Here is a 25,258-nt window from a genome sequence, read left to right on the forward strand (position 1 = left end):
GGACAGGATACGCCTGAGCAGGACATTGTAGAGTTAGACCTTTGATTTCCGCGATCTCGAATGTACGACTTTTATCAATAGTCGAGAACTTGGGCTTCGCGAAACCGACCGGTTCTATAAATTAAACTTAGAGTCAAGTCGATGCATTAATTTCGATAATTGATATCGATCTATTAAAATACTTAGAGAAAATTTAAATAAATTTCTAAAAGAAATTATTTTTTTAGAAATATAAATTAAAATAAAATAACAATATTGTACACATAAATTAAACAAATTAAATAAATTAAAAATCTATGCAAGAAATTTATCGTCGACGGATTGAAAACTCAGATTAATTACAGGCTTGTTTTTTTCATAAGAAATCGATACTGGGACAGAGTAGCATCCTTAAAACGCAGACACTCTCGGATACTTCCCCTCGCAATTCTCCTTTTTCCACGACAATGCAGGGGAGATCGACCAATACATCGACCTACCTATATGTGGCGACCGGAAACGCCTGAGCCGGGCATAGCAACGTAAAGCCTGTGTCTTTTGTAATGCGCAACCCAACGTCGTTTACAGATGGAAACTGAGGTTTGGTGCTCGACGCGGGTTCTAAAAACAGAACGCTAGACAGTCCGATATGTAGAAAGCGGCACCAGGTTATTCTAGATATGCTGGAATAAGGTTTCCCCTTCTCGTCAACATCGATAAAAATTCTGCATTGATAGCCAAGAATAATCTAATCGAATTGAACTGTTGTAGGAGGAAGAGAGAGAAAGATAGCAACAATACTGTTTTAAAATTTTCTAATTATGAAGTCAAATGTCAATGAAATAACAGTCTTGGAAAAATCGTACCAAAAATATGTGTAAAATAATTCAAGTTTGTCAATAACATAATATTATCGTTGTAGAATTCTGAGATGTACAAATATGAATTCTTGATTTTTTAATATTCTGAAAATAATTAATAATCGCCACGAACGCCTACCTATAGAAAGGTACCGGAAATCCTTGAGCGGGACAAAGCAGAGTAACACTTCTATGCGAAGAAACGCTAAATCGTTGAAGATCGCTCGAGCCAGATAATTGCGGGCGCGTGCTGGACGCTGGTTCTAGATATAAAAGATTATCTTTTGCAGATAGATGCACACTATGAAGTCTTTACCTGTACGATGGAATGGGGAACCCTTGGGCAGGACACAGCAATGTCATTGCACCGCCGAGATATACTTTGAATGTCTGCGAATCCGCCAGCGACGGAAATTTCGGACGAGCGCTTGCGATTGGTTCTACGGAAGTTCCAAGATACCGAAGAAGCATCGATAAACACGAGATTTACTTTCTGCTATTTATGTTATCAATTATATAGACTGAATCAGAATATGATTGCAAATTATAGCGCGATAATAATTAAGTTTACTTGTGCTCCAATTCTAAATAATCGATAACAACAATATTTAAATTAGACTAATATTTTTATAATATAATCTTGTGCTGTATAAATATTTTGCACGTAATAATATATATATATATATATATATATATATATATACATATATTGATTATTGTGGAAATTAAAAAGAGATCGGAAAAACAACATATGCACACACATATATATATATATATATATGTATATCAGTCCGCAATTTCCTCTCTCATTCTTTCTCCATTGTTTCGCATTGCGGTCGTGCACCAACTGGAATATAGCTCTATACGCATTTACTTTCTTATGATATGGACGCTTTGTATACCTGAAGGCTGGAACGGGGAAAGCCTGTGCCGGACACATGAGAGTCAACGGCCGATCGCAGTGAACTGTGTACGTACGCGAGTTCTCTGTCATCGGAAATTTCGGTTTTGTGCTGGCGACTGGTTCTATAAGAAAGCGAAAGAAAGCACGAGCGTACAGCGCGAATCTATAATTGGACTACTGCAATTGTGAAGGCTTAACCTTTGAAGTCAGTGAAATATCTACAAGTTTTATTTCCTTTTGATTTAAATTGATATACTGATTGCTGAGACAGGTCATATTAATATTTTACATTTACTGGAATACGTTATTAATTAATAGACAAATATTTTTGGCTAAAATAATTTAAAAAAATTAATAATAAGAAATAAACTTGTTAAATTGTTGTGTAATATTAAGAAAATAGTTGCAATTTCAGAAAATAATCGCGATTTTAATTATCCTGTTACTCGCATATTGTTTCTGCCGCTTCCATATTATATGTAATTTTATTCTTTGTCCTTTGTTAAAACCTAAATATATCGCGATATAACCTTGTCCCACCTATATGACGGAACGGGAAACCCTTGAGCAGGGCAGGGCAGAGTCAAAGTGTCTCCTTGACGTGAGACAAATCCACGCGAGTTATCCATTGTCGGAAACTTTGGGCGCACACTCCCTACGGGTTCTACAAAAAGACCGAGTGTCAAAGGAAATGTGTCAGAAACGTGCTGACAACATGATAATGATCATTTATGTATGCCGGGGGACAGGGAATCCCTTGAACGCATTTAAATAGTTAAAAGAGAATAACTTATTCGAAATTTGCTATTAATCCAGATATTATATACTTCCATGTTATAATTCAATATTTCTGAATCTCAGGAATTATTATAAAAGATGCCTACTTTAAAAAATTTTTTTCTTTTCCGTAAAATATATTATTCTAAGAACTTGTATAACTTGTAAACTTTAAACCGACTTGAGAGGGAGAGATAATTTATCCTACCTATAAGATGGAAGCGGAAATCCTTGTGCAGGACAGAAAAGAGGCAAGCTTTCGTTGATCCTCGTCACGAGCCCAATCAAGTTGATGGTACTCGAAAGTTTCGGACGTGCGCTTGCTACAGGCTCTGTCAGTCGCAGCGCGAGGGAAGAAGAGGACAATTATGAGATGAAACAACGATTCGCGAATTTCGACTTACTTGTGAATCGGAACAGGGAACCCTTGAGCGGGGCACAACAAAGTTGCAGATCCATCTTTGATCATGCGAAATCCTCTGATGTCGTCTATCGTCGGAAATTTCGGTTTTACGCTGCCGACCGGCTCTAAACATTATTTAATCAAATATATACTGCTGTCGGAATTTGGGATACCATTATGTGCAAGATGACGGGGAACCCCTAATGTTTTTAAAAAAACTTCAAATTTTCTGAGATTCCGTGATTGAGCATAAAAGCATAACGTGGCACGATTTTATCTTTCGGCGCTGCGACGATTTCTCCGTGCAAATATTACAAATGCAAATGATTTTCGTCTCACATTTAGTCTTAAAAAATGCAGAATTTATGCTCTTTCTGCCTCTTTCTATAATTATATACTATAAAAATATAATATCATTACATTTTTACGAACAAAAAAATATAGTAAAACAAAAAAATCATTAAAATTGTCATAAAATAAAGTTATACAACTTTATTAAAAACCGTATTAAATTGAACCTATATCGCTAATTAAAGAAAGATGTAATTGTGAAACGAAAACCATCGCGATATAAGACGTGCTATCATTGCTACCAGCTTCACCGCAAGTATAGAATATTTAATTGCAATTCCTAAATGGAGAACCAAGACTCGCTTTAAGAGATTCTAGTGACACTAAGGTTGATGATATAATACCTATATGATGGAACCGGAAAGCCCTGAGCAGGGCACAGAAGTGGCAAAGTTCCATTCGTGGATGTGACGAGGCCGTTTATATTGCTGACGCTGGGGAATTTCGGGCGTACGCTTCCCACCGGTTCTATTATATTATGATCCAGGAAGAAGAAAGAAAAAACAATGATTTCCGCGTCCTGAGCGACTTACTTGTACAAGGGAACAGGGAACCCCTGAGCGGGGCACAGCAACGTAACCGAGCCGTCCTTCGTCGTGCGAAAACTCCTGGAGTCGTCGATTGTCGGAAACTTGGGTCTCACGCTGCCGATCGGCTCTGATCATATCGTTTATAATTGGGACTTGCGCGTCCGCGGCGAACGGTCATCCCGAAGGACTCGCGTTCTGTTATGGTCTCTACCTGTACAGGGGAACGGGGAACCCCTGTGCTGGGCATATCAGGACCTGGGAGCCTCCGACGAACGTTCGGAAGCCACGTATGTCATCTGTCGACGGAATCTTTGGACGTACGCTGCCCATCGGCTCTAAAAAGCATCGTTTTTGTTTGTGCGTCTTCCGCTTATATGTAATTTTGGTATAATATAAAGTATGAATTATCCTTGCCAAAGAATGGATGATAAATTAATTATAAGCTATTTTCCTAGAGAGAACTGATATTAGATACTCAACCGAATCAGTGAGAAGGAACAGGGAACCCCTATGCTAAATATATACATATACAAACTAGCTTGAAAATTCTTTGCAAAGAGACGTTATTATAATTTTATATATAACTAAAAATGTTATAGGCATATCTAATGTATAAATCTCCTAAGTTATTTTTCTTTAATGTAATCGATGTTCGATACATTTTAAGACCTGATTCGACAATTAAAAAAGTTTAATTAAAACAAAAAGTATATCACGACTAGCTAATAAAAAATTTTCTATTTTATTTTATTTTTAATATAATATATTTAATTTTATCATTCTTAAGCAAAAGCGATAATAATTTGCTCTTGCAACTTTGGTCGCTTTATATCCTGTTATTCTTTATTATTTGCAACATACTTTAATTAGAAAGAAAAGTATATAATTCATCATTTTATCATTAAATAATATTAATACAAACTGTCTCATATAAAAAAAAATTCAATTTCCAATAAACAATCACAAATTCTTTCGATCAAGAGTATCGTACCTATAATATTAGAAATCTTTAAGGAAGGTAGAAAAGAGTATGTTGCCTTCCAAGCCACGGAAAATTCGTTTAAGTTGTTCATCGTAAGAAACTTTAGTTGTATACTCCTCACGGATTTTGCATAACAAAAAGCCAGTAGAGAGAGTCGTGTCAAGCCCTTGCCAAGCCTCCCCGTTCGTTCCGTTAATCATCGTTATTACGGCTATATTGCATCTTGCTCTAGTTAGCTCCTAAATTGTTACATTGCATACTGTCAATGGCTCAACAAGTTTGCCTTTGCGCTATTGCGCGGTTCGCCTCGTACGAACAAAGCGATTCGCTTATCAATGTCATCCTGCCGATTAGTACTCAATAACTATGCGAGAGTGGCGAAGCGAAAGTGATTTGGTACTCAATATTCCGCATTGTAATGCGGAGAATCCTTTGGAGTATATTAATCTTACTTCGATTTGAATTAACCGAATTACGCGATAAGATAAACCGTGAGCAAAATCTACACATATAGTATTATGATATCTAAAAAAATGATGAATAAAAAATCTAATATTAAGATATAATAAAATATTTACATATATTACTTCCACGTGCAATTAATGTAAAATTTTTAATGTTCATAAAAAGATAAAAAATGCAGCAATATTTGATTCTTTTTTTTAAATAAAGAGAAACGTAGATACCACTGTCACACGTAATGGTTTAAATATCACTGCTAATTTATTGTAAAGACAAAGAATAATCGATCTATTTTGCCTAAGTAGCAGCATAGAACGCAGCTCAAATGCGTTTAGTGCCATGTTTATTGGACGTGCGCAACGTCCACACATGAAGTTCTCAGCTGAAAAAACATGTTCCGTAAACTTACCACGCGAGAGCGAAGGACAGAGCCCGGAGATCGCGGAAGGCGCCGCGGAGCGTCGAAAGAATTTCGCAACCCAAATCATGTATATATATATATATATATATATATATATAATTCTTCCTTTTTTCATTCTTTTTTTTTTAACAATTACTCTCGAAACCGATCATGCCAAGAGTCGAGTTTTGGGCGGGGCGGTGGCGCGTGCCCGCAGGGGTACCCTGTCCCAGCATTCAGGTTTACCCGCGAGCTTGATCGCGCTAAATATTAAACATGCGTTTCGACTTTTCTAAAACGAAAAGTTCAAATGCTGATATAAAAATACCGAATAACCTTTCTTAACAACCTGACCTTTCATATTTTCTGAGAAACCGAGTGAGTCGATCAAGCTCGTTGGCCCAAACGATTGCACGTTCATTGAACGTGATTATAGATCCAAAGAGACAATTGAGTTTTCAACAATATGGAAATACTTTGTATTATAATAAAATTAACGAATGCAGATAAATAATAATATTGATTGAAATATCAATCTTACGTAAATTCTTCTGTTAGAAAAAAATCAATTGTCTCCTGGATGATAGTTTCGAACCCAGACACCTTGCAATATAATGATTAATTTATCCTAAAGACATTAAAAAATTGATATTTCTTTCATCTTGATTGTTGTATAAGAGAGATATTAATATTCATATACGTATATATAGTATTACAAATCTGTTATATAATGTGTGTTGTGTAAATCTTTACATTTACATTAAATTGACAGATAAACGAATCGTTAAGCGATAATATAATTACATAAAAAATATATATAGTTATTTTGTAATTATTTGTTATAATTAAAAAAATATATTTTTTTAAAAATAAAAATTAACACTACCATCAATTATACTAATCTATAAAGTTGAAAGTATAAATTATGGTATCCAGGTCCGAAACTAGAAATACGATTCTGATTTCATTTGAAAAACAGATGCAGAACGCTGATTAATGAAACTGTAGCCTTCTGATTACATTGAAGGATTATGAAGAAACATTTCTAAAGAATGCGGTACTGAATCAAAATCGTAATTTCCGTATAAAAAAAATAAGACACTTTTGCGTTTTCACTCACCAGTAATGACGAGACGTCCCTTCGTAGCGGATAGTCTAGTTTCACCTGTGAGTCTGTGTTTCGTGCGACATTGGTAAGTCTTATATCCGTCTTCGGGGCCGACGTCCCTGATGTGCAATTCTCCGGATGGCAACACCAAGTATTTTCCATCTAAACCCGTTCAGAATCACACATGTTAATCATTGCACATTAATCTTACTCTTTGACGTGACGTCAGAATAATCGCTCGACTGATTATTGCGTTTAATATCGTATAATACCATTATCAATCGTTTAATTGATTATCTGTTTAATAGGCACATACGTATTATTAGCATGAAGGAGAAGTCGATTATTCTGATGCACGATGCAGTCGCACGATGCTCGAATAATACAAAGATATAAAATTGCGAGATATATACTTCGAGCATAATGCCGTCTTGATTAATAAACATGCGGTATCCTTCGTCGAACGTTGAATCGCCACGGACCTTTCATCAATCTCCCGCTTCAACATTCGACGAATTCTTTATGAAACTCAAGCACGTTCGCCAAACAACAGCATGAGAATGTTGCGTCGCATAAAAAAGATATTATGCAGAATCACGCTTTTATCTTCTTGCAATTGTGAAAATACGTGGCGCGCAACATTTCCCTTGCTCATTCAAACATCCAGGAAACCTGTTTTTTGTATTACTATATGTATAATAAAAATAGAGAAAATAAGATAAGTACTTTTTTCATTCTACATAAAAATCTATAATATTTATTAGCATTATAGATATGATTAATAAACATTTTTAAAATACTTTTAAAAAACGTTCTCTTATTTATTAATTATTTTAGCCTCACACATTATTTATCATTAAATTTCTTCAATAGCTAAATTAAAGAACATCTATGTATGCAATATAGTATCACTTAACGCAAATTATTTTCACCTTAATAAACGAGATATAACGCATTGTTCGTTTAATCTGTTAAAGTTATTCTCTATCGTGGTTGAAACAGTAGTTTCAACACTTCTAACGAATCTGATCGCTTTTGCGGCCGACTCTCATTGGTGAACGAGACTTCCTGGATAGGCGAACTAGTTACATGCAGTCACATACAAGCGGTGTCCATAACCATTTAGCTACTATCACACATAGAGGAGGACACAGGTGAGAAGAGACGGATAGACCGATCGAATGACCGGAAAAAAATCGGTGGAAAAGGGGGAGAGAGGTCTGGAACAGCGCGAGCAGCGGCAGTCAACGTCGTATAAATTTTTTATATAGAATCCCGCATTGCACGGCAGTTTTGAAACGAGGGGCGTCCGATTACAAATGGAAACATATATCTTGCAGTTTGCACGCGTGTCGTGATACAATAGCGTAGTTCGATTGGTTACTTGGTCGATAGAGCGGAGGCCGATGGAACGATTTAGACGACCTGGATTTATATTTCTGCCACTTGGCAACTACATAAGTTCGTGTCGACCGAAAAAATTCATTTCTTTTCCTCGCCATTCTCTCTTTCCCTATACGTTTCCATATTTGTTAAAATTTGTGTGAAACCGCATCGTATTGCAGATCTTGTAATTGAAGGTTGCATTGTTATTTGTCACGGTCGAGCTGAGGATAATTTTTGCATAAACACGAAAGCGATCATCAAGCGGAGTATCATTACAGGATGATGATTGAATGACTCATGAGAGAATCCTTGAACTACATTGTAGTATGCACTAATAGCTTACCGAGCACTGTAATTCTGACAAAAACAGTAACAGTTTTGTTTTATCGTAATTAAAATATATAAAAAAGAAGTAGAAATATTTCTGTAGGAATATTGCATCACAAAGTATATATAACTTTGACGATAGTATAACACAAATCAGAAAAAATATGAAAATAGAATATAATTCATAGAAGACATTCCATGCGTTTATCTTTCAATAATTTTTTGCGGAATGTGTCAATTTTCTAGATTTTCGAGTGTCTTGAAAATAGAAGATTCACGCGACATTCGAGCAGAATGAGGATGACATGAAATATTATGCATCGTGTACCGTAATCAGCGCTAGGATATATATCAGTAGTCTCGTCTTCAATCCAAGAGTCAACCTCGACGAATTCGGCGACGAAGCTCGGTATGTGACACTTGATAATTGCGGCGTTCCCTTGAAGGACATGTTCGTCCATCACGTTCACTGCATACCGCTGCCCGACAACTGCAACCAGACACCGGTTTCCGGTTTTACCATAAGACGCAAATCTCCAATCTAGCAGGACATGTCGATCACGTTCGGCGATTGACGATTTTGATAGAAAAAATTAAAATAACAATTTTACGATAAACAAAGTATTACGATGAATGATTATACTTTTAGATTCGGAAAGATGTTTTCATTCATTTCAACCATACCATAATAATTCATATAATAATAATCAATAATTATTAACAGCTAATAATAAATATTAATAAGCCAATATTTGTATTAAAATTCAATATTTTGTTTCTGATCTTATTATATTTATGTGTTACGCGAGTTCTTAGAAACTCATTATTCTTAAAAATATTTAATTTCAAATAACCTAATTTCATTTCAGTTTATTATGTAATATTTCTATTTTTTCTTAGTTGAATTATAAAAAAATCGGCTCAGATATATTTTATTAAAGTCAACATTATGTATTAGAAAAGTCAAACCAAAATATTGCATAACATCTATTGTACTATTTGATTCAGACATTATTAGCTGATAAAATATTGAATTTATTACACGCTTTAACGAATCCACTTTGAATATTAATACAGCGAGCAAAGTCAATATACATATTACGACACTTCGTACCAGTAAAAAAATTTATATTACGAAATAAAATTTATGCTATAAAATATCTTATTTATATGTGTAATAAAAAACCAGTTATTTGCTTAATTAAGTACAAAAATATTGCAATAATTATGTAATTAAACTATGCCGGAATTTACAATGAAAGTTCACGCTCGATAAACGATTTAAACGTTATATTTTCAAACTCATACGTAATCAAAACTATATATTGCCAATAATTCGATAAACTCCGTTTGATAATATATCACATATGAATATATCATTATCAGAAATTTTATTCACGCCATCGTCTGTAAATTAAAATAACTCCTACACTATCGCGGACAGCTGTGAAGAATACGTTCCTGCATTTGTCAAAGAGAACTGGTCGCACGACCGGTCTTGAAATAGACACGATCGATATTCAACATTACAATTCGTTGCATATATTCAATAAACAGGTTGCATATAGGTGTATGTACATACATCGCAAAGATATACACGGAAATAATATTTACGCTATATGCATTTTATATGCTTAATCTAAAAAAAACATAATGTGTGGCATCGAGGAAAGGAGAGAAAGTGCGCGCAAGATATCAAATAACTCGATAATTGAGCCAGTTCTCTTGTTTGGTGATTTGCGCCTTCTCTAAGGAGAACCTGTGTCCTTCTGGTTTGCAAGAAAAAAAAATACGGTATAACGTGCACCCTTTCATTTTTGACTACCATATGATTGTTCGTCGGCGACGTAGCTGCCGCCATTGGAATCGATCCATCCCACCACGTCCACGTGGTCGGCCACGAACGAGGGAACTTGACACTTGAAAATAGCCGCGTTGCCGCCTATCGCGAACTGATCGTAAACCTGAACTTCAAAGTATTGGGCAACCACTGCAATGAAGCGAGAAAAAAAGAGTTTGGCGTTTGTTCTAGCTGTGAGTGTCGCCGGTGCGGGCTTTGATCGCGATCGCGCCGATTAAAATTTCAATGAACCTGGCTGTCAGCAAACTGACTGCTGCAGCTAGTTTCCAGTCGTGCCTCTATCAAGCGCAGCAAATTCCGATTGCACGATGGACACCGATTCGATTAATCTGACTTAATCTAATTGCAAATTATGCCCACGAGTAAATCCGCGCTCCCATCTTCTAATTTCAGCGATTTCATTCCGCGAATGACATACTGAAATGTTGCAATCCAAAAAATTATTTTGAGAGATATCATTGGATGACAGATGTTTTAAAATAATATTTTTCAAAGCAATCATAAACCAAAGTTTTATATCTGAATTTGCTAAAAATTATATCATAACTTATATTCTTAACTCCCAATCTGATATATTAAAAGCATACAGTACCTATTTTTGAAATATGTAATAATGTATGTTTTAGACAATAATATTCGTGTTCGTAAATTAGATAAAGAAGCAAGACAATTATTCGTATATACGGCAGCATGATTAGAACAAAGTAAATTTAGTATATCAATATTTAGTACATTAATATTTTATATAGCTCACAAATTAATATTATATAATATTTTCGGGTACTGACTATAAATTCAATCAATCGCCAGAAATAACCCTTTAACGATCATCTTTTTCTCTCTCTCTCTCTCTCTCTCTCTCTCTTTCTCTCTTTCTCTACCAAAAGTGGATCAAGCTAATCGCGCGGGCGTTAATTCGCTTCTCGGTCCGATTAATCTGACTTAATCTAATCTGAGAGTCATGCCGAACGAAGTCACTGCCAGCCGCTCTGCCTCTATTCACCCTTGCCGATCGCTGAATCGGAAAGGACAAACTTTCCAGGCAAGATTCACGTTCCATTCCATCAACCACCAACCCTCTTTTCCACTACCCGAGAATGCGCGTTCTGTCGAACAACGTGAGTATGTGGCACGGATGAACCATCTCTATTCATCTGAGACGAGCACATGGTAATTAAATTTGCAAGATGGCTCATCATGAAAGTAAATATAATATGTTAACGGGTTTTAAAAGAATACTCAGAAAAAAATATGATTCATCTAGAAAAGATAAATAAGAAATTGCATTACAGAGAGAACAACTAATTTAGGATTGTAAAATAAAACATTATGTCTAAAAATTAAAACATTATTTCGTTAATGTTAATTTTGTGTAACCGGCATAACGCATTAAGTACCCTTTTCCTGCTGACTATTCGCGCTATACATGGATCCATCCTCAGCCAGCCACTCAATCACATCTACGAAATCCGCCACAAAGCTAGGCACGAGACACTTCAGAGTTGCCGTATTTCCGCATAAGACGAACTCGTCGATCACCCTCGTCTCGTAGAATTGCTGGACCACTGCAATGCGCGAATTCTCAAAGAGATCATGATGTAATAAATCATGTTATCTGCTTTGACGCACGCTACTCGAACTGAACCGAAAGATGATTAAAATTCTATAATGCTATCGTGTTTTGCGTCGCTGATACTATTATCGCTTTCAGATTTAGTTTTGTATATAATCTTTGACATGTTGTTCTCGATATTTATCTCGCGAATATTCAAATATGCTTATTAACGCAATTCTTTCTCATTGCGTTCGATTACATTGGACTGTAGTAGTTTCGAAAGTAAAAGTTGGAATGATCGCGAGCTGCAGCCGACAGTTGTCGGGGAGCGGACGAGAAGAAAGTGCGCGAATTTATTTGAGGAAAGGAAATGAGAATGCGGAGAAAGAAGAGAATACAGAAATTATTCCGAGTCACAACAACGCATACTACATCGGCATCGACCGGCATCATACCGTACTCTTGTCCGGACGTGTAAATCGTCCCATCGTCGGCCACCCACTGATCCACGTGGACGAACTCGGACACGAAGCTCGGTATTTTGCATTTCATAATCGCGCTGTTAGCTTGAATCACGTACTCGTTCTCGGCTTCGGTGACGTAGAACTGCGAAACGACTGCCGGCGCGGGCAATGTGTTAACTCTTTGATGCGATGAAAAATGAACCACCAGTTTGATAATTCGAGTATAGATTTTTAATTACATAATGATGAAAAAATTAATTCACTTTATACGAAATAAATCAATCGAGCAAAAAATTAAAAAAAATTTTGTTTGAAATTTTTTTTTTACAGGAGATACCTAATGTTAGTTATCGATTTTTCGTAAATATGTGATTTTTATAAAAATACATATTTTTCAAGGAGTTAAAGTTAACGGATCGACGGACAATAGAATATGTACCCTCACGTAAATCTTGCAATAGGATTGAAAAGAAAGAGTGAATGCGTTATTTTGATTAAAGGTATCATGGACACAAATAAGCAACTGTTGTCTTTCACGAATTTGCATATGAATAGGCGACAAAGAAAAAATTCCACATTAATATCTAATTCACTTTATTAAGAACCTGAAAAAGTTTAAATTTATAATTTTCTCAATTTTAAGATTATTTTTTTCTCAATTCCTTAAAAGATTAAATTGCTAATATTTGTACTGAATTCTTGAATCATTTATTTCAATATCTTTTCTATTAGAATTAAATTGATATCCTACACGATATCCTAATTCATATACAAATTTTTGATAGGATGCCTAAAATAATCGAGGGTAGATCTGCAGTACCCTGTACGACTGCAAGATCCTCGTGAAGATAAACCTCTCCATCTTCACGAATCCACGCCTCAACAGTAACGAATTCTGCGATGTAACTGGGAATGCTGCATTTTAAGATCGCGCTGTTTCCTTTTATAACGTATTCAGTCAATATCTCCGGATTGTAAGGCTGAGTGACGACTATGTGGAGAGTGCAAATTAAATTAAATAAGTATTCAAGGCAAGCCAATAACAAATATCGCAATAAGAGTCTGCATAACACAAATATGCAAAATAAAATATATTAATTCTTAGTTTGTCATATTATTTGATGGGAAAGAGATTTACACGAATAAATCACAAAAAAATATAATTAAATATTTGATTCATTGCTGTCATCTACGAATAAAAAAAACCGAACCATTTAATTATCATGTATATTAATAAATTAAAAGCAAATAATAACATTTTTAAGAAAATTACAGAAGAAACTGCTTGCAATCTTTTTTCTGCGATTTATGAACACTTTCGTATGTCTAGAATAGAGTGTCATCACAATAATACAATCGCAAATTAAATTTGACAATTCCAAGAAAATATTTCTTCCAGTAGTTTTTGTTTCGTGCTTACTAAACTATAATGTTACGAGATGTGTAATTCACTCTGAAACTTTCTCTAAAGCAGCTTCTCGGCCAAGTTTCCCGAAATCTAATGCGCTCGTTATGGATACGGCCAGCTTATTTTCTTAGGTCTGTCATAATTCGCGGCGTGAGAGCCACCGGATGGTTCATTAACCTTCATATATGTATGTATGTACTGCCGCCGCCGTTCACAGCCGCTGTCAGATTATCAGACCGCGCGGCCAGCGGAAACGAATCGTTACCACGTGCCACTTTGAACTTTGACAAAGTTGGACAAGGGGAGAGGTGTCTGAGTAGCATGGATACAGAGGGTAATATGACCGGAAAGAGAATTTCCTCACCCTGTGTACTTAGCGTGTACATTTATTGGCTAACGTTTTCATCACACACATAGTTGTCATACAAATTGTGCAACGCCTGCATACTATGAATCAATTAAAATGCATCCAAATAATTTAATTTGCAGACAGCATACATATATAATCATGTGGCACAAACTACTTCCAAACAAGCAAAATAATTTAGCTTAGATAAATAATTTTTTATCGAAGAAAAAACCATGTGTCTGCGTTTTATGATGAATAAGAGAATTTCCAATTGCTATTCTTTTTTTCATTCAGAATTTTCTAATAAAAATTTTTTTGTAGGAATTTTCTATTTGATACACATTGTTACAGGAGTGTTATAGTTGATGATGATACAATAGCACACATTTTTTTATTTTATTAAATTAATAAAAATAATCAGTATTAACTTTCTTTCATGATGTTTGTATGAAAATAGACAAGGAATATAAAATCTTTCCGGCATACTATGTGCCTCTTAAGAAGGAATTTCTCTCTGGAAGGATGGGAGAATAAGTGTAGTGAATGGACGGAAATATATGCTGTACCATAATCAGTAGATGGTTTAAAGGTTGAGCCGTCGCTTCCTACCCACGATTCGACCGACACAAATTCGGCGACAAAGCTTGGTATGGTGCATTTCAAAATAGCTGCATTTCCCTGTATTACATACTCCGACACAACTTCCGCCTCGTAATATTGAGTCACGACTGCGAAAGATAATAGCAAAGATAATATTATAATGACGCATTGTGTAACTATATCGTACATCGCACACTTCCTAACTTCGCGTCGTGTTGCGTTGTTGCGTGGTTAATCGAGGAGAATCAATTTTCTCGGCTCAGGACAGATTACCACAACATACATTCTTCAATCATTATGAGCAAGTCATTGTACACTTGTAAGACAATATCTTATTATGCGCGTTGATTTAATCATTTCGTAAAAATGAAATGAATTTCTCCGGGGGGAAATTAGATGATCAAAGAGATTGCACTCTATTGCAGTCTAACAGCTAACATTATACAATTTGATGCTCTACTGTGCTATGTAATTGCGTAAACTGGTTCTTAGCTAATAAGTAGAGAATTCCTGATTCGAAATACCTAAGAATTTAGAGCAGTTACATAGCTTTCTTAAATAAAACATAAATACTTTATAAAGCTTTGCAGTCATTTAAATATAAAGAACAACAATAATAAGTTTAATATGTTCCAAGTCTCTTCTAAATTTAAATTTCCGGTCAATTAAACGAAATATCTGCAAGATTTCCGATAAATCTTGCGACAAAGAGATTCTGTTACGTAGAAAACGATGTCGACGACGTTGACTAATTTATTATTCGCTGCCAACGCGTGTTCCAACTTTCCCAAATATCCTAAAGATTTCGGAATGTACCGTTGCCCTGATCCGGATCAAAAGAGTTTCCCTGGTCGTCCTGCCAACCAACGACTTGAACGAACTCCGCGACGAAACTCGGTATACTGCACTTGAGAATGGCCGCGTTGCCGCGTATTACGTATTCATTGTTGACTTCGGACTGATAATACTGATGCACCACTGTAATAAACGGGCGAAATAATCTGCGCTCGTTTCTGCTATTGAGCGATAGGCGTCCACTTGTGGCATTTTAGTTTCCAATGATTGGAAATATATTTATCAAAATATTTTCAACGAATTGTACCTATTTTAACGACGCCGCTTGAAACTGCTTGATTAAAATGTAATTTTACAATATAAAATATATATATATATAATATATTGACGAATTATATACTTTTAATTAACGTGCGCACGTGAGAAATTAATTTTTCATTCAAATAAAATCCGAATGAAACGACGTTGACGACAGCTTTGGACGATACATTTTGCCAACATTTTACGAGCAGAATAGTTCGCGTTGTCGCATCTTATGTCACAGTCATGAAGGCATACGATCGATTGATGTCTAACCCTGATAGATATACGTATATTGATCAGTCAATATAATGTTTCAAAAAAATGTTATATTAAACAGCATTACAATTGCCTTCTTAATTAACGTACTTATAAATACTTTATAATTTTATAAAACATTAATTGTAAGTAAGATATTAATATAACGACGAATCCACGTATATGTATGAACATATATAATATTAGATTGTAATATTAACTGTAGACCAAAAAGAAAATTAATTTATAAAATACTATAAAAAAATATTTATCATTATTATTATTTTTATTATAATTAATTAGCATTGTGTGATATATATATATTATTAATTTGGAGAGAAGAAGCCATACATGAGTAAATATTATTTAAACAAACCGACACATATTTAAAATACACAGCTGTCGCGCCAGCAACAAATATCGTATAACCGTGTGGTTTAATAGAAAAACAAGAGAGATAGTAAATACATCGATCAAATATCCGATTGTTTCGGCTAACGTGCTAGATATATCGACTTGGGAATAACGTTAACGAGACGAATGACGATGCGCGCGTATGTACGTGTTGGCCATGGAAGTTGAAAGTGAGCGACCCATATACTTTCGCGCACTAAATGGGTTTGCATTTCGCCACGATGGCAATTGAGATCAATATACGAGAAGCGCTCGAGTCACACGGATGGTGTCAGTTATTCAACCGAACGACACGATGCATTTGTGACCACGAAATGGAACATACGAGCGAGTAATAACGACATTATTTCTTAATTGTCTCTGTGAGGGACATAAATCAATTTAAATAATGTCGAATTTTGACGAGATACCAATATAATTTTATTATATTCTCTCAAAAATACGCTTTTATATATTATGCATGAGCGAGTTTTATTATCACGAAATTTTTCTATATTTTGAACAATTATAAAATCATAATGTCTATACGTGTTCATGTCGAGACACGAATTATTCTATGTCTCTTCGAAGATGCGACAACGAAATTTTCTGCTCGCAAAAATATAAGGAGATTGGTTTTACTTTATTGATCGAATACTTCAAATGATACCAAAGTCATCGCCAGGTACGAATTCCTCTCCCTGATTCGTATGCCAGGATAGGACTTTGACAAAATCGGCAACGAAAGAGGGAACGACACACTTCAAAATGGCACTGTTCCCACAAATCGCGTATTCCTTATTGACATCGGTGTCATAATACTGCGCCACCACTATAATTTTGCATACAAAAAATAGATGTGTTAAACACGTGTTCACGGTATGCTTAACGCGTGTTTCGCTCCAGCCTCAATAAACGTCTATAAGAATCTTCCAAAAAAATATTTTTTGAATACATTTTTTTAAATAAATTTTTTTTCAAAATTGAATCTTTAATTAATATGGGAATATTATTAAAAAAATTTATTACTATATTTGTAATTACAATATATTTAGTAACTGCTAATACAATGTTACTAAGTAATTGTGTACAGTCTCATCACACAAAAACTAATTCATTTTAAAAATAATTAAAAAACAAGTAAAGAGAATTTTTTATATTATTATATATAAATTTTATTTATAATTATTGAAAAATAAAGATGCTATTGGATACTATGCTGGTCGATAAAGTAATATGACGTCAGAGCTAATGACATCACTGCATGTGATTCAGAAGTATTTTGAATTTCGCAAGAAATGACATCACGTAAAAATGTGATTATATCAATCGTAAAAAATAATTTTCTGATTACTTGAAAGCAAATTGAGACTGGAGAAGGAATGTTATATACATTTGTATAAACGGCGGCGGCAGAAATTGCAAGATATTTAAAGAGCAATACATTGTAGCATTTTGACCGAATGAATATTAATTGAATTATTAATCGAATAATCGGATTAATACTAATGTCTTTTACCGAATTAAAGTTCTTCCAAAGAATAACATCAGATAAATGTGGAAGAAACAATGCACGATAAAACGTGCTACGATTACCAATAGCTGAAAATAATATTTTTTAAGTTTTCCTATATATGTTTAGCCATCTTATATATATTCTTATAATATTACTGTAACTTTAAATATATCTATATAGTATTATATAATTATTTTCAGATACAAAAAAGAAAATGTTAAAAACAAAAGTTTTTTAACATTTAAAATTAATATTACACTTGAATTTAAACTTCAAAATTTAACAAGAATTTATTTTTTAATATTTTATTTTCTTGTTAAAAAATCTTGAACAGATTAATTAAATTGCTGAAAAACAATTTAATTTAACTATATAAAATGTTCCCACACGTACCATTGACCTTAATTTTAATAACAGTTATTTTCACTAAATTACACTTTTAAAAAATTAAAAAATTGCTTCTTTTTCACAATTTTAATTGCAGATTTAATTAGCTGCACATATACGTTTATATTAAATATAAAAAAACTTGTTATTTTTTGTCAGAAATTAATATATACCAAAAATTCGTCAGATAGTTTATTAAAATTAAAATTAAAATTGTCACGCTTTTTCAAAACTCTTTTTTTTTTAAATCATTTATAAAATATTGGCTAAAAAATAGATGGCTAAACGATAAATATTTAATGGATAAATAGAAAAATGACACTCACCAGCTCTCACGTTGACATCACGGCTGTGTACCGAACCTGCAGGGGAACGTGCCAAACAGCTGTAGACCTGAGCATGAACTTCCTGACGATAATCCTCAGCGCGGAAAGGAGGGAATACCAAATTTCCGTTCGGCAAAACCTGTAAGAGACCAATAACTATAGTTTAAACTCGTACAATCATAGCAGTAAACTCGGAAATAATAAATAATAATAAGCACGTTTTTATGATCGTGTGAATGAATGTCAAAAGGTATGAGTATTTAACGATCTTATTCACATGATACAGAAAGATATTTGATATTAGAATGATTAATTAGTGTGTGACTATTTAAAAGAAATTATTTATCATTCTACGCGTAAAAAATTTATTTAGTGAAAAGCCTTTTTTGTGACTGATTGTGAGAATATCCATTGCTAATATTATTAAGAAGTTTAACAAACGCCTTATTTTAAAGAAGTTTGATAAAATTGATCGTGAATAAAATTCAATTTTGATTATACTACTATATTTTCGAACAAAAAAAATAAGTCATAATTTGACATACCTGTCTCAGTCCAGGAACGTCTCCTACAGCAGTTCCGTCGGAGCGGACCCAGATGATATCCGGTTGAGGATTTCCTCTTGCCTGACATTCGACAACGGCTCCAGTTCCGTTTGAGAAATCGATTCGGTTTGGAGGTTCCTTGACAAATACCGGTCCCATGGATACATCTTCAGCCGAAACAACTGCAAATACAAATTTCCATTAATTTTACAAATGTTATTTTTAAGATATTATTCTTGCTACGAAACGTTTATTTCGAAAATTATATATGTATAATTTTGAAATATTTTGATTATAAATGTCAATCTATCAAATTTAAGTTTAAAAAGATTTCTATTGTAATACTTTCAATATAAATATATGCAGCTTGTTTTACAATTTTTAAAATAATAAATGACATGCCATGACTTTATTTATGACCACAATTTTTCTAGACATAATGATGAATTTTACATCAAAAGCTATAGCAGTAGTTTAAGTTACAAGAAAAATGTTTTGTACATTGAAACGTAAGAAACACTTAATAGCTTATGGGAATAGCATACGAAGCCAATTAATTTAAAACATCATGAACGATGAGACTTTTTATCTCGTGTCTTCGAGTTTCGCTTATCATCCGTTTCAACCAGGATATGCGACACCCACATTCAATTGGCGCGTTGCCAATTGCAGCAAACAACAGGTTGTCAGATCTGTTATTGAATAATATGCGATCAACGTCACGAGAGCATAAGGGAGACGACAATGCGTGATTCCTTTTCCGTCATTGAGCGTTGCGTCCTTGGTTTTTACCGGTATCATCAATAGCAAGAATGTTCCCGTCAATAAAAGATTATGTGCCATTTGTTCTAAATTTATTGCAAATGTATAAACATTGTGCACATTATATATTTAACAAAAAGCAAGAATGTGCTGTCTTTTGAGAAATATTATGAATCATATCAAGTAACTTTTAAAATAATTTTATGCAATGTTATTTATAATTTTAATATAACAAAAATAATGATACCTTTTACCCATATAATTATAATTTTCATTATAATTAGTTATTATAATTAATTATAATTATAATTTATGGCTCATCTCAAAGAAAAAATTCTCGCTCGATCTTTATATTTATCTGTAAAATGATGAACTGCAACATTTTTATAACGACAAGTTGTAATGTTTAGTAATGTAAGTCGCTCGTTGCTATATAAAACAAAATTTATACAGAAATTTACTGTACTACTTTTGGCATATAACCACCTACTGATTCACCTACGACGACGACTGTAAGCGAGGCAGTAAAGCGAGAGCAAATAAACCTGGTGCAGTATAAAATCAAGTCACGAAGAACCGGTTGGGCGAAGCGCGCGCCGTTGCAGTGAAAGACAGGATACATACACAGGTAAAGAACAGGTGTTCAGAATTTTTTTAGACCTGTGCTATCTCTGTTACTCAAATTTCATCTCACAATTTTTTCACTTATTCTTGTCTCGCAGCTTCTAGATTTGCATGCATCTATTTCATTTGCATGCCGATTGTAACTTTCTTTGACTACAGTTGCATTAAATTGTAGCAGATAGATTAAATAGAGTACAAGAAACAAAGTATCACATATCTTTTACTATTTTTTATGAGAGAGAAAGAGAGTACCTATATAAGTATCTGTTAACTGTATATTTTTATTTTTTTTTATAACTATTACTGAATATTCTTTCGTTTTTTCTTTCTCTATCTTGATACATCTCCATATTAAGTTGACGATGTTAAACATTATAATAACATCGCATCAGAAAGATTAAATTGATATTTAGGTATTATTGTATAATGATTAACTGAATGCATGCAAGATGTTCAATGATGATTGTACATTTAGATTTAATATAAGGGTTGCATTATTTATATTTTTTGTAACACGTGCAATAATGGACTTATGTCAGAGTATTGTCGAGTATAGCTACATGTGATAGATGTGTGCGTTGTATGAGCGGATATCGGTCGCAAAAAAAAGTACATTGTAAAATTTTTTTCCCAGATTGAACTCTAATGCATCTCCGATGAAAGACGAGATTCTTCTCGGTCGACAACCGCTCTGTAATCTATATATAGATATAGCTCTTTGAAACGTCCGGATACGCTACATCGAATATATATTTCCAGCACGCATACACGCGCACGCGTGGTCGCTGCACGTGCGGCTCACATGTGTGTTCACACTCATTTTGCGCCTGTTTGTGTTGGAACGTAAGACATTGTGACGTGCATAATAATGGAAAACATTTCGAAATCATAAAGTCGTCGATTAAGCAATATTTCCATGGAACTTTAGCTTCGATCTTTTGTTAGTCTAAAGTCAAATTTGTAATCTTTAGAAGTGTCGGAAGAGAGATTTAATAGATTCGTATATATTTTCATTGCTATAGAACTGTCATACGCATTATTATTCAAGATTTATTACAGTGTTTAATTATTTTTAAGTAAATAAAAAATAAATTAATTCTTGTTCTAGTAATTTCTTAAGAGATTCTAAAATAAACAAAATAAGTTATTACAATTGTTACAGAATTGTGAAAAAATCATTATTTGATTATTTGATTAATTCTGTTTTATTAATATTTTATATGTATTAATGATTGAAAGAATGGACACAATCTATAAATAGAGAAAACCTAAAGAAATTCTTATAAAATTCGGATTCTTCAGATTTTATACGGCTTCTATGACCGCCTAGTCTATTTCTAAGACTTCCTGTTGAATACCAAAATAACGAATGTTCCTTTAAGCGTGTAGCTTGTTCTAACTTGAAATACAGATAATGCAGCCGGTTTTCAATATTATCCAATACAACGATTATTAAAATTCTATAACATAATGTTACATTAAAATCTGATTATAATCTGTTATTAAAATTTTTTTTATATTGTAACTTATATTTATAATCAGCATTATTCGGTTGCAAAAAAATTTTTAATGTTTTAAATATGTTTGATTTTATAAATTTGTTCGAAGAGATTTATTAAATAATTATAATTTCTTTTAATGTGTTTTTCAACTCAAAGATCGATTAAAAAGTTCAAATATTCAAGATCGATGCTAGCTAAGCTTCATAATAAATATTTCTCTTATTGAAGTATGGAACATAACAGGCTGATTCACCTGGTGGTGAATATTCGAGACCAAATGCAATTCTTTCTAAAGCATGATGTGAGCCTGCATTCTGGGAACAGCAGCTGTTCCTTTCCCTCGATCTTCTCATCCCCTCCTTCTTAGTCTTTCGCCGGCAGCTGCGTCTCATGATTTGTTCGTACCTATACTCAGGATCTTTCACGGTCCTAACCGTCTGTTCAAAATACGCGGATGTGAGATCACGCTAAAAAAGCAGCAACATGAACCGTTATAATGAATCGCAAAGAATGAGAATAAAAATCGTAAATTAATTATTTAAAAATCGCGGTAATATACATATACTATACTATTTTATATTTATATTTTTAAAATGTCAATTTTTTATTGTTTATTGTTTATTGTTTTACCTCAACATTAAATTAAAAAATGGTGTTGTATTTTAATAAAAAAATGTGTTAATATTTTTTACTAATTTTTCTAATGATAGATATATCTTTAATAATAGATACATCTTGGAGATATTTTATATCTAGTATCATGTGTGTGTGTGTGTGTGTGTGTGTGTGTGTTTTGTGTGTACTGGAAGTACGCGTGTACTATAGAGAATAGACTGCCGCATCAGCTGACGAAATAGTTTAATATGCTGAGATGCATGTTTTATAAGATATTGCAGTGATATATTTAAATGTATGTTAAATAGCTGACTTGTATATAAGGAATTATGAATAACTTTGAAACAGAAAAAATCGTTACGATATTCAACATGCGACTTACACAAGATTTTTAAGAATCATACAACTCTATAGTTAGCGAAAATTTTACTTATTTAAACGAAAATTTGAATTATTCTTATAATCTTTTTCTCTCTTTCTCTCTCTCTCTCTTCCTCAATTTATTTCTAAATCTAATTCTTATATAATTTTTCTTCGTCACATATAAAATATAATATCAATATTATAATACTCATTATTGCTTTAGAAACGATTTAAAACTTTGTGTTTCACATCAATTACGTTTTACTATGTATTTAATATAGAAAAAGTAATGGCTTGTCTCTCTCATATAAACATCTTTCCGATCTTTGACGCATGGCCGGCATCCATCAATGTTTCTCGGTAATTATCGTCGAGTCACGCCAAGGAAGGCAGTGTGAATAAGATCTTTTAGTACAAAGTTGACTCACCCGTTGTCGATACCAGGATGGCAACTAACAGGAGCATAGCGATGACGTTGACGGGTATCTTATACCCTCCGCCTGGATGTTCTCGCCACATCCTTATCTCGTTCCTTCTGAGCGCACTTTCTCTTTCTCTCTCTTCGATTTTCACCTAATTTCACATAAAATACACTGATTGAACAATACGTTCATCGATTGTGAAACAATCGCCGATGGTTTGCCTCAATGGTATTTCAATTTAATTATTTAAAAAATCTTCTAGAGAATATTTAATTATTAAGCTGAACGCTTAAGTTTGGCAAGTAAACACTAAAAAACTTTCGTTCAATTCCATGTTGGTTGGTTAACTGTTAAAGACATTTTGCTTTCAACATGTGTAGCGTTTCTAGTATGCAAGAGCTCACGTAGGCTAATCTCTACGACTTCTAAAGTGTCATGTAATCGGTCGTTCTTTGCTTGTAGAAATCATAAATCTGATTGAATGAATACACAATGAATATCTCGGAATTAATTAATTATTATTCAAGGACTCTTCTATCCTATCAAAAAATATGTCTGATACTTAAAAACTTTAATTTTTTGTGCATCAAAGAATTTAACGTTAAAATTAAAATAAATACTAATAAAAATCAATTATGTTAGCAAAGAAATATAACTAATATATTGCATGGAATACACACACAATATTTGTACTGTAAATACTGTAAATTTATGTGCCTATTATCAATCAATCATATGGCAAAAACTATAGTGAAAAAAAAAAAAAAAATTTGTTGATGTATATTTGATGATACACTAAATAGATGATTTAAAAAAAAATTAAAAAATTTTTAAAATTAAAGAATTGTGTTAAAGAGCATCTCTCAGATATCTAATCCCTGCCATTTCAAGGATATTAAAATTTAATTTTTAGACCGACCATTAACAATCGTAAAAAAATTCTTCATTAATTGTGTTTTATAATTGGAAATTAAAACAAGATAATATTTACTATAAAGAACCGCGAAATACAATCTTTCAATCTTTCCGCAGTAACAAGATTCTTGCTCTTTATAAGAATAGACAATCAGAATCGCGAGAAAAGCTCTAAAAAGCCAGGAGTCTCTTTGACGTCCGTTGGTCTGCGATAATCAACAGCAGAACGCGAGAGCGCTATCTCGTCGCGAAATAGAAGTGCACGTGCTGAATCGCTGATAGCAAGGGTTACGGTTGAAGAACACAGCCAGAGCAAGCGGACAAGGGGAGGAAAGCGGGGAAAAAGCGATCGCGAGAGGGGATGAAAAGACGTAGGAGGGAGAAGGGAGACAAAATGTGGCGGAGTTGAACGGCTCGTCACGGGGCTGCTCCCTCTCGGGGCGAGTTTATTGATCGCAGGGTGCGGAGCGGTTGAATCTACCCCTCGCGACGATGCACGCCATGCTGCCATCCGGAACTCGGAGCTAACCAGGCGGCCACGGTGGTGTGTATGTGGTCCTCTACTAAATCCGCATTACTTTCTCACGCGCCTAATAAAACATTTGCAACAAAGCCCAAAATTATTGTTTAATTTGACATGTCAACCGTACGTCTGTTGTGGAAATTAATTTGATTAAGTCGCAGAATTGAAACATGACGCCACACAATATCTACATATGTTATTGTCGTTACATCATATAATTCGATGTACATGTAGCGAGTCAAAATCGGGAAAAGTCATGAAAGTACATAACTGAAAATCCAGAAACTGTAAAGATCACCGCAAATC

General features: G+C 33.8%; 1 protein-coding gene across 49 annotated transcripts in view; it reads right to left on the reverse strand.

Moving 5' to 3' along the window:
• Nucleotides 1-25,258, reverse strand: part of Dscam1 (Down syndrome cell adhesion molecule 1) — a 69,392-nt gene that overhangs the window by 43,373 nt on the left and 761 nt on the right. For 38 of the 49 annotated variants that reach the window (XM_072909760.1, XM_072909775.1, XM_072909770.1 and 35 more), the window contains exons 2-7: nucleotides 23,521-23,665; nucleotides 19,227-19,408; nucleotides 18,682-18,820; nucleotides 11,728-11,895; nucleotides 8,798-8,959; nucleotides 6,769-6,918 (exon numbers count right to left, since the gene is read on the reverse strand). In XM_072909760.1, coding sequence (XP_072765861.1) covers nucleotides 6,769-6,918; nucleotides 8,798-8,959; nucleotides 11,728-11,895; nucleotides 18,682-18,820; nucleotides 19,227-19,408; nucleotides 23,521-23,611 — 892 coding nt within the window. In that variant the 5' untranslated portion in view covers nucleotides 23,612-23,665. Of the gene's footprint in view, nucleotides 1-6,768; nucleotides 6,919-8,797; nucleotides 8,960-10,294; nucleotides 10,460-11,727; nucleotides 11,896-12,340; nucleotides 12,503-14,672; nucleotides 14,835-15,522; nucleotides 15,685-17,122; nucleotides 17,285-18,681; nucleotides 18,821-19,226; nucleotides 19,409-23,520; nucleotides 23,666-25,258 lie in introns of those variants that run through there. The other 11 variants (XM_072909801.1, XM_072909804.1, XM_072909803.1 and 8 more) reach the window with 8 other exon arrangements.

The sequence above is a fragment of the Anoplolepis gracilipes genome, chromosome 17, assembly GCF_047496725.1.
Source record: "Anoplolepis gracilipes chromosome 17, ASM4749672v1, whole genome shotgun sequence".
Classification (NCBI taxonomy): Eukaryota; Metazoa; Arthropoda; class Insecta; order Hymenoptera; family Formicidae; genus Anoplolepis; species Anoplolepis gracilipes.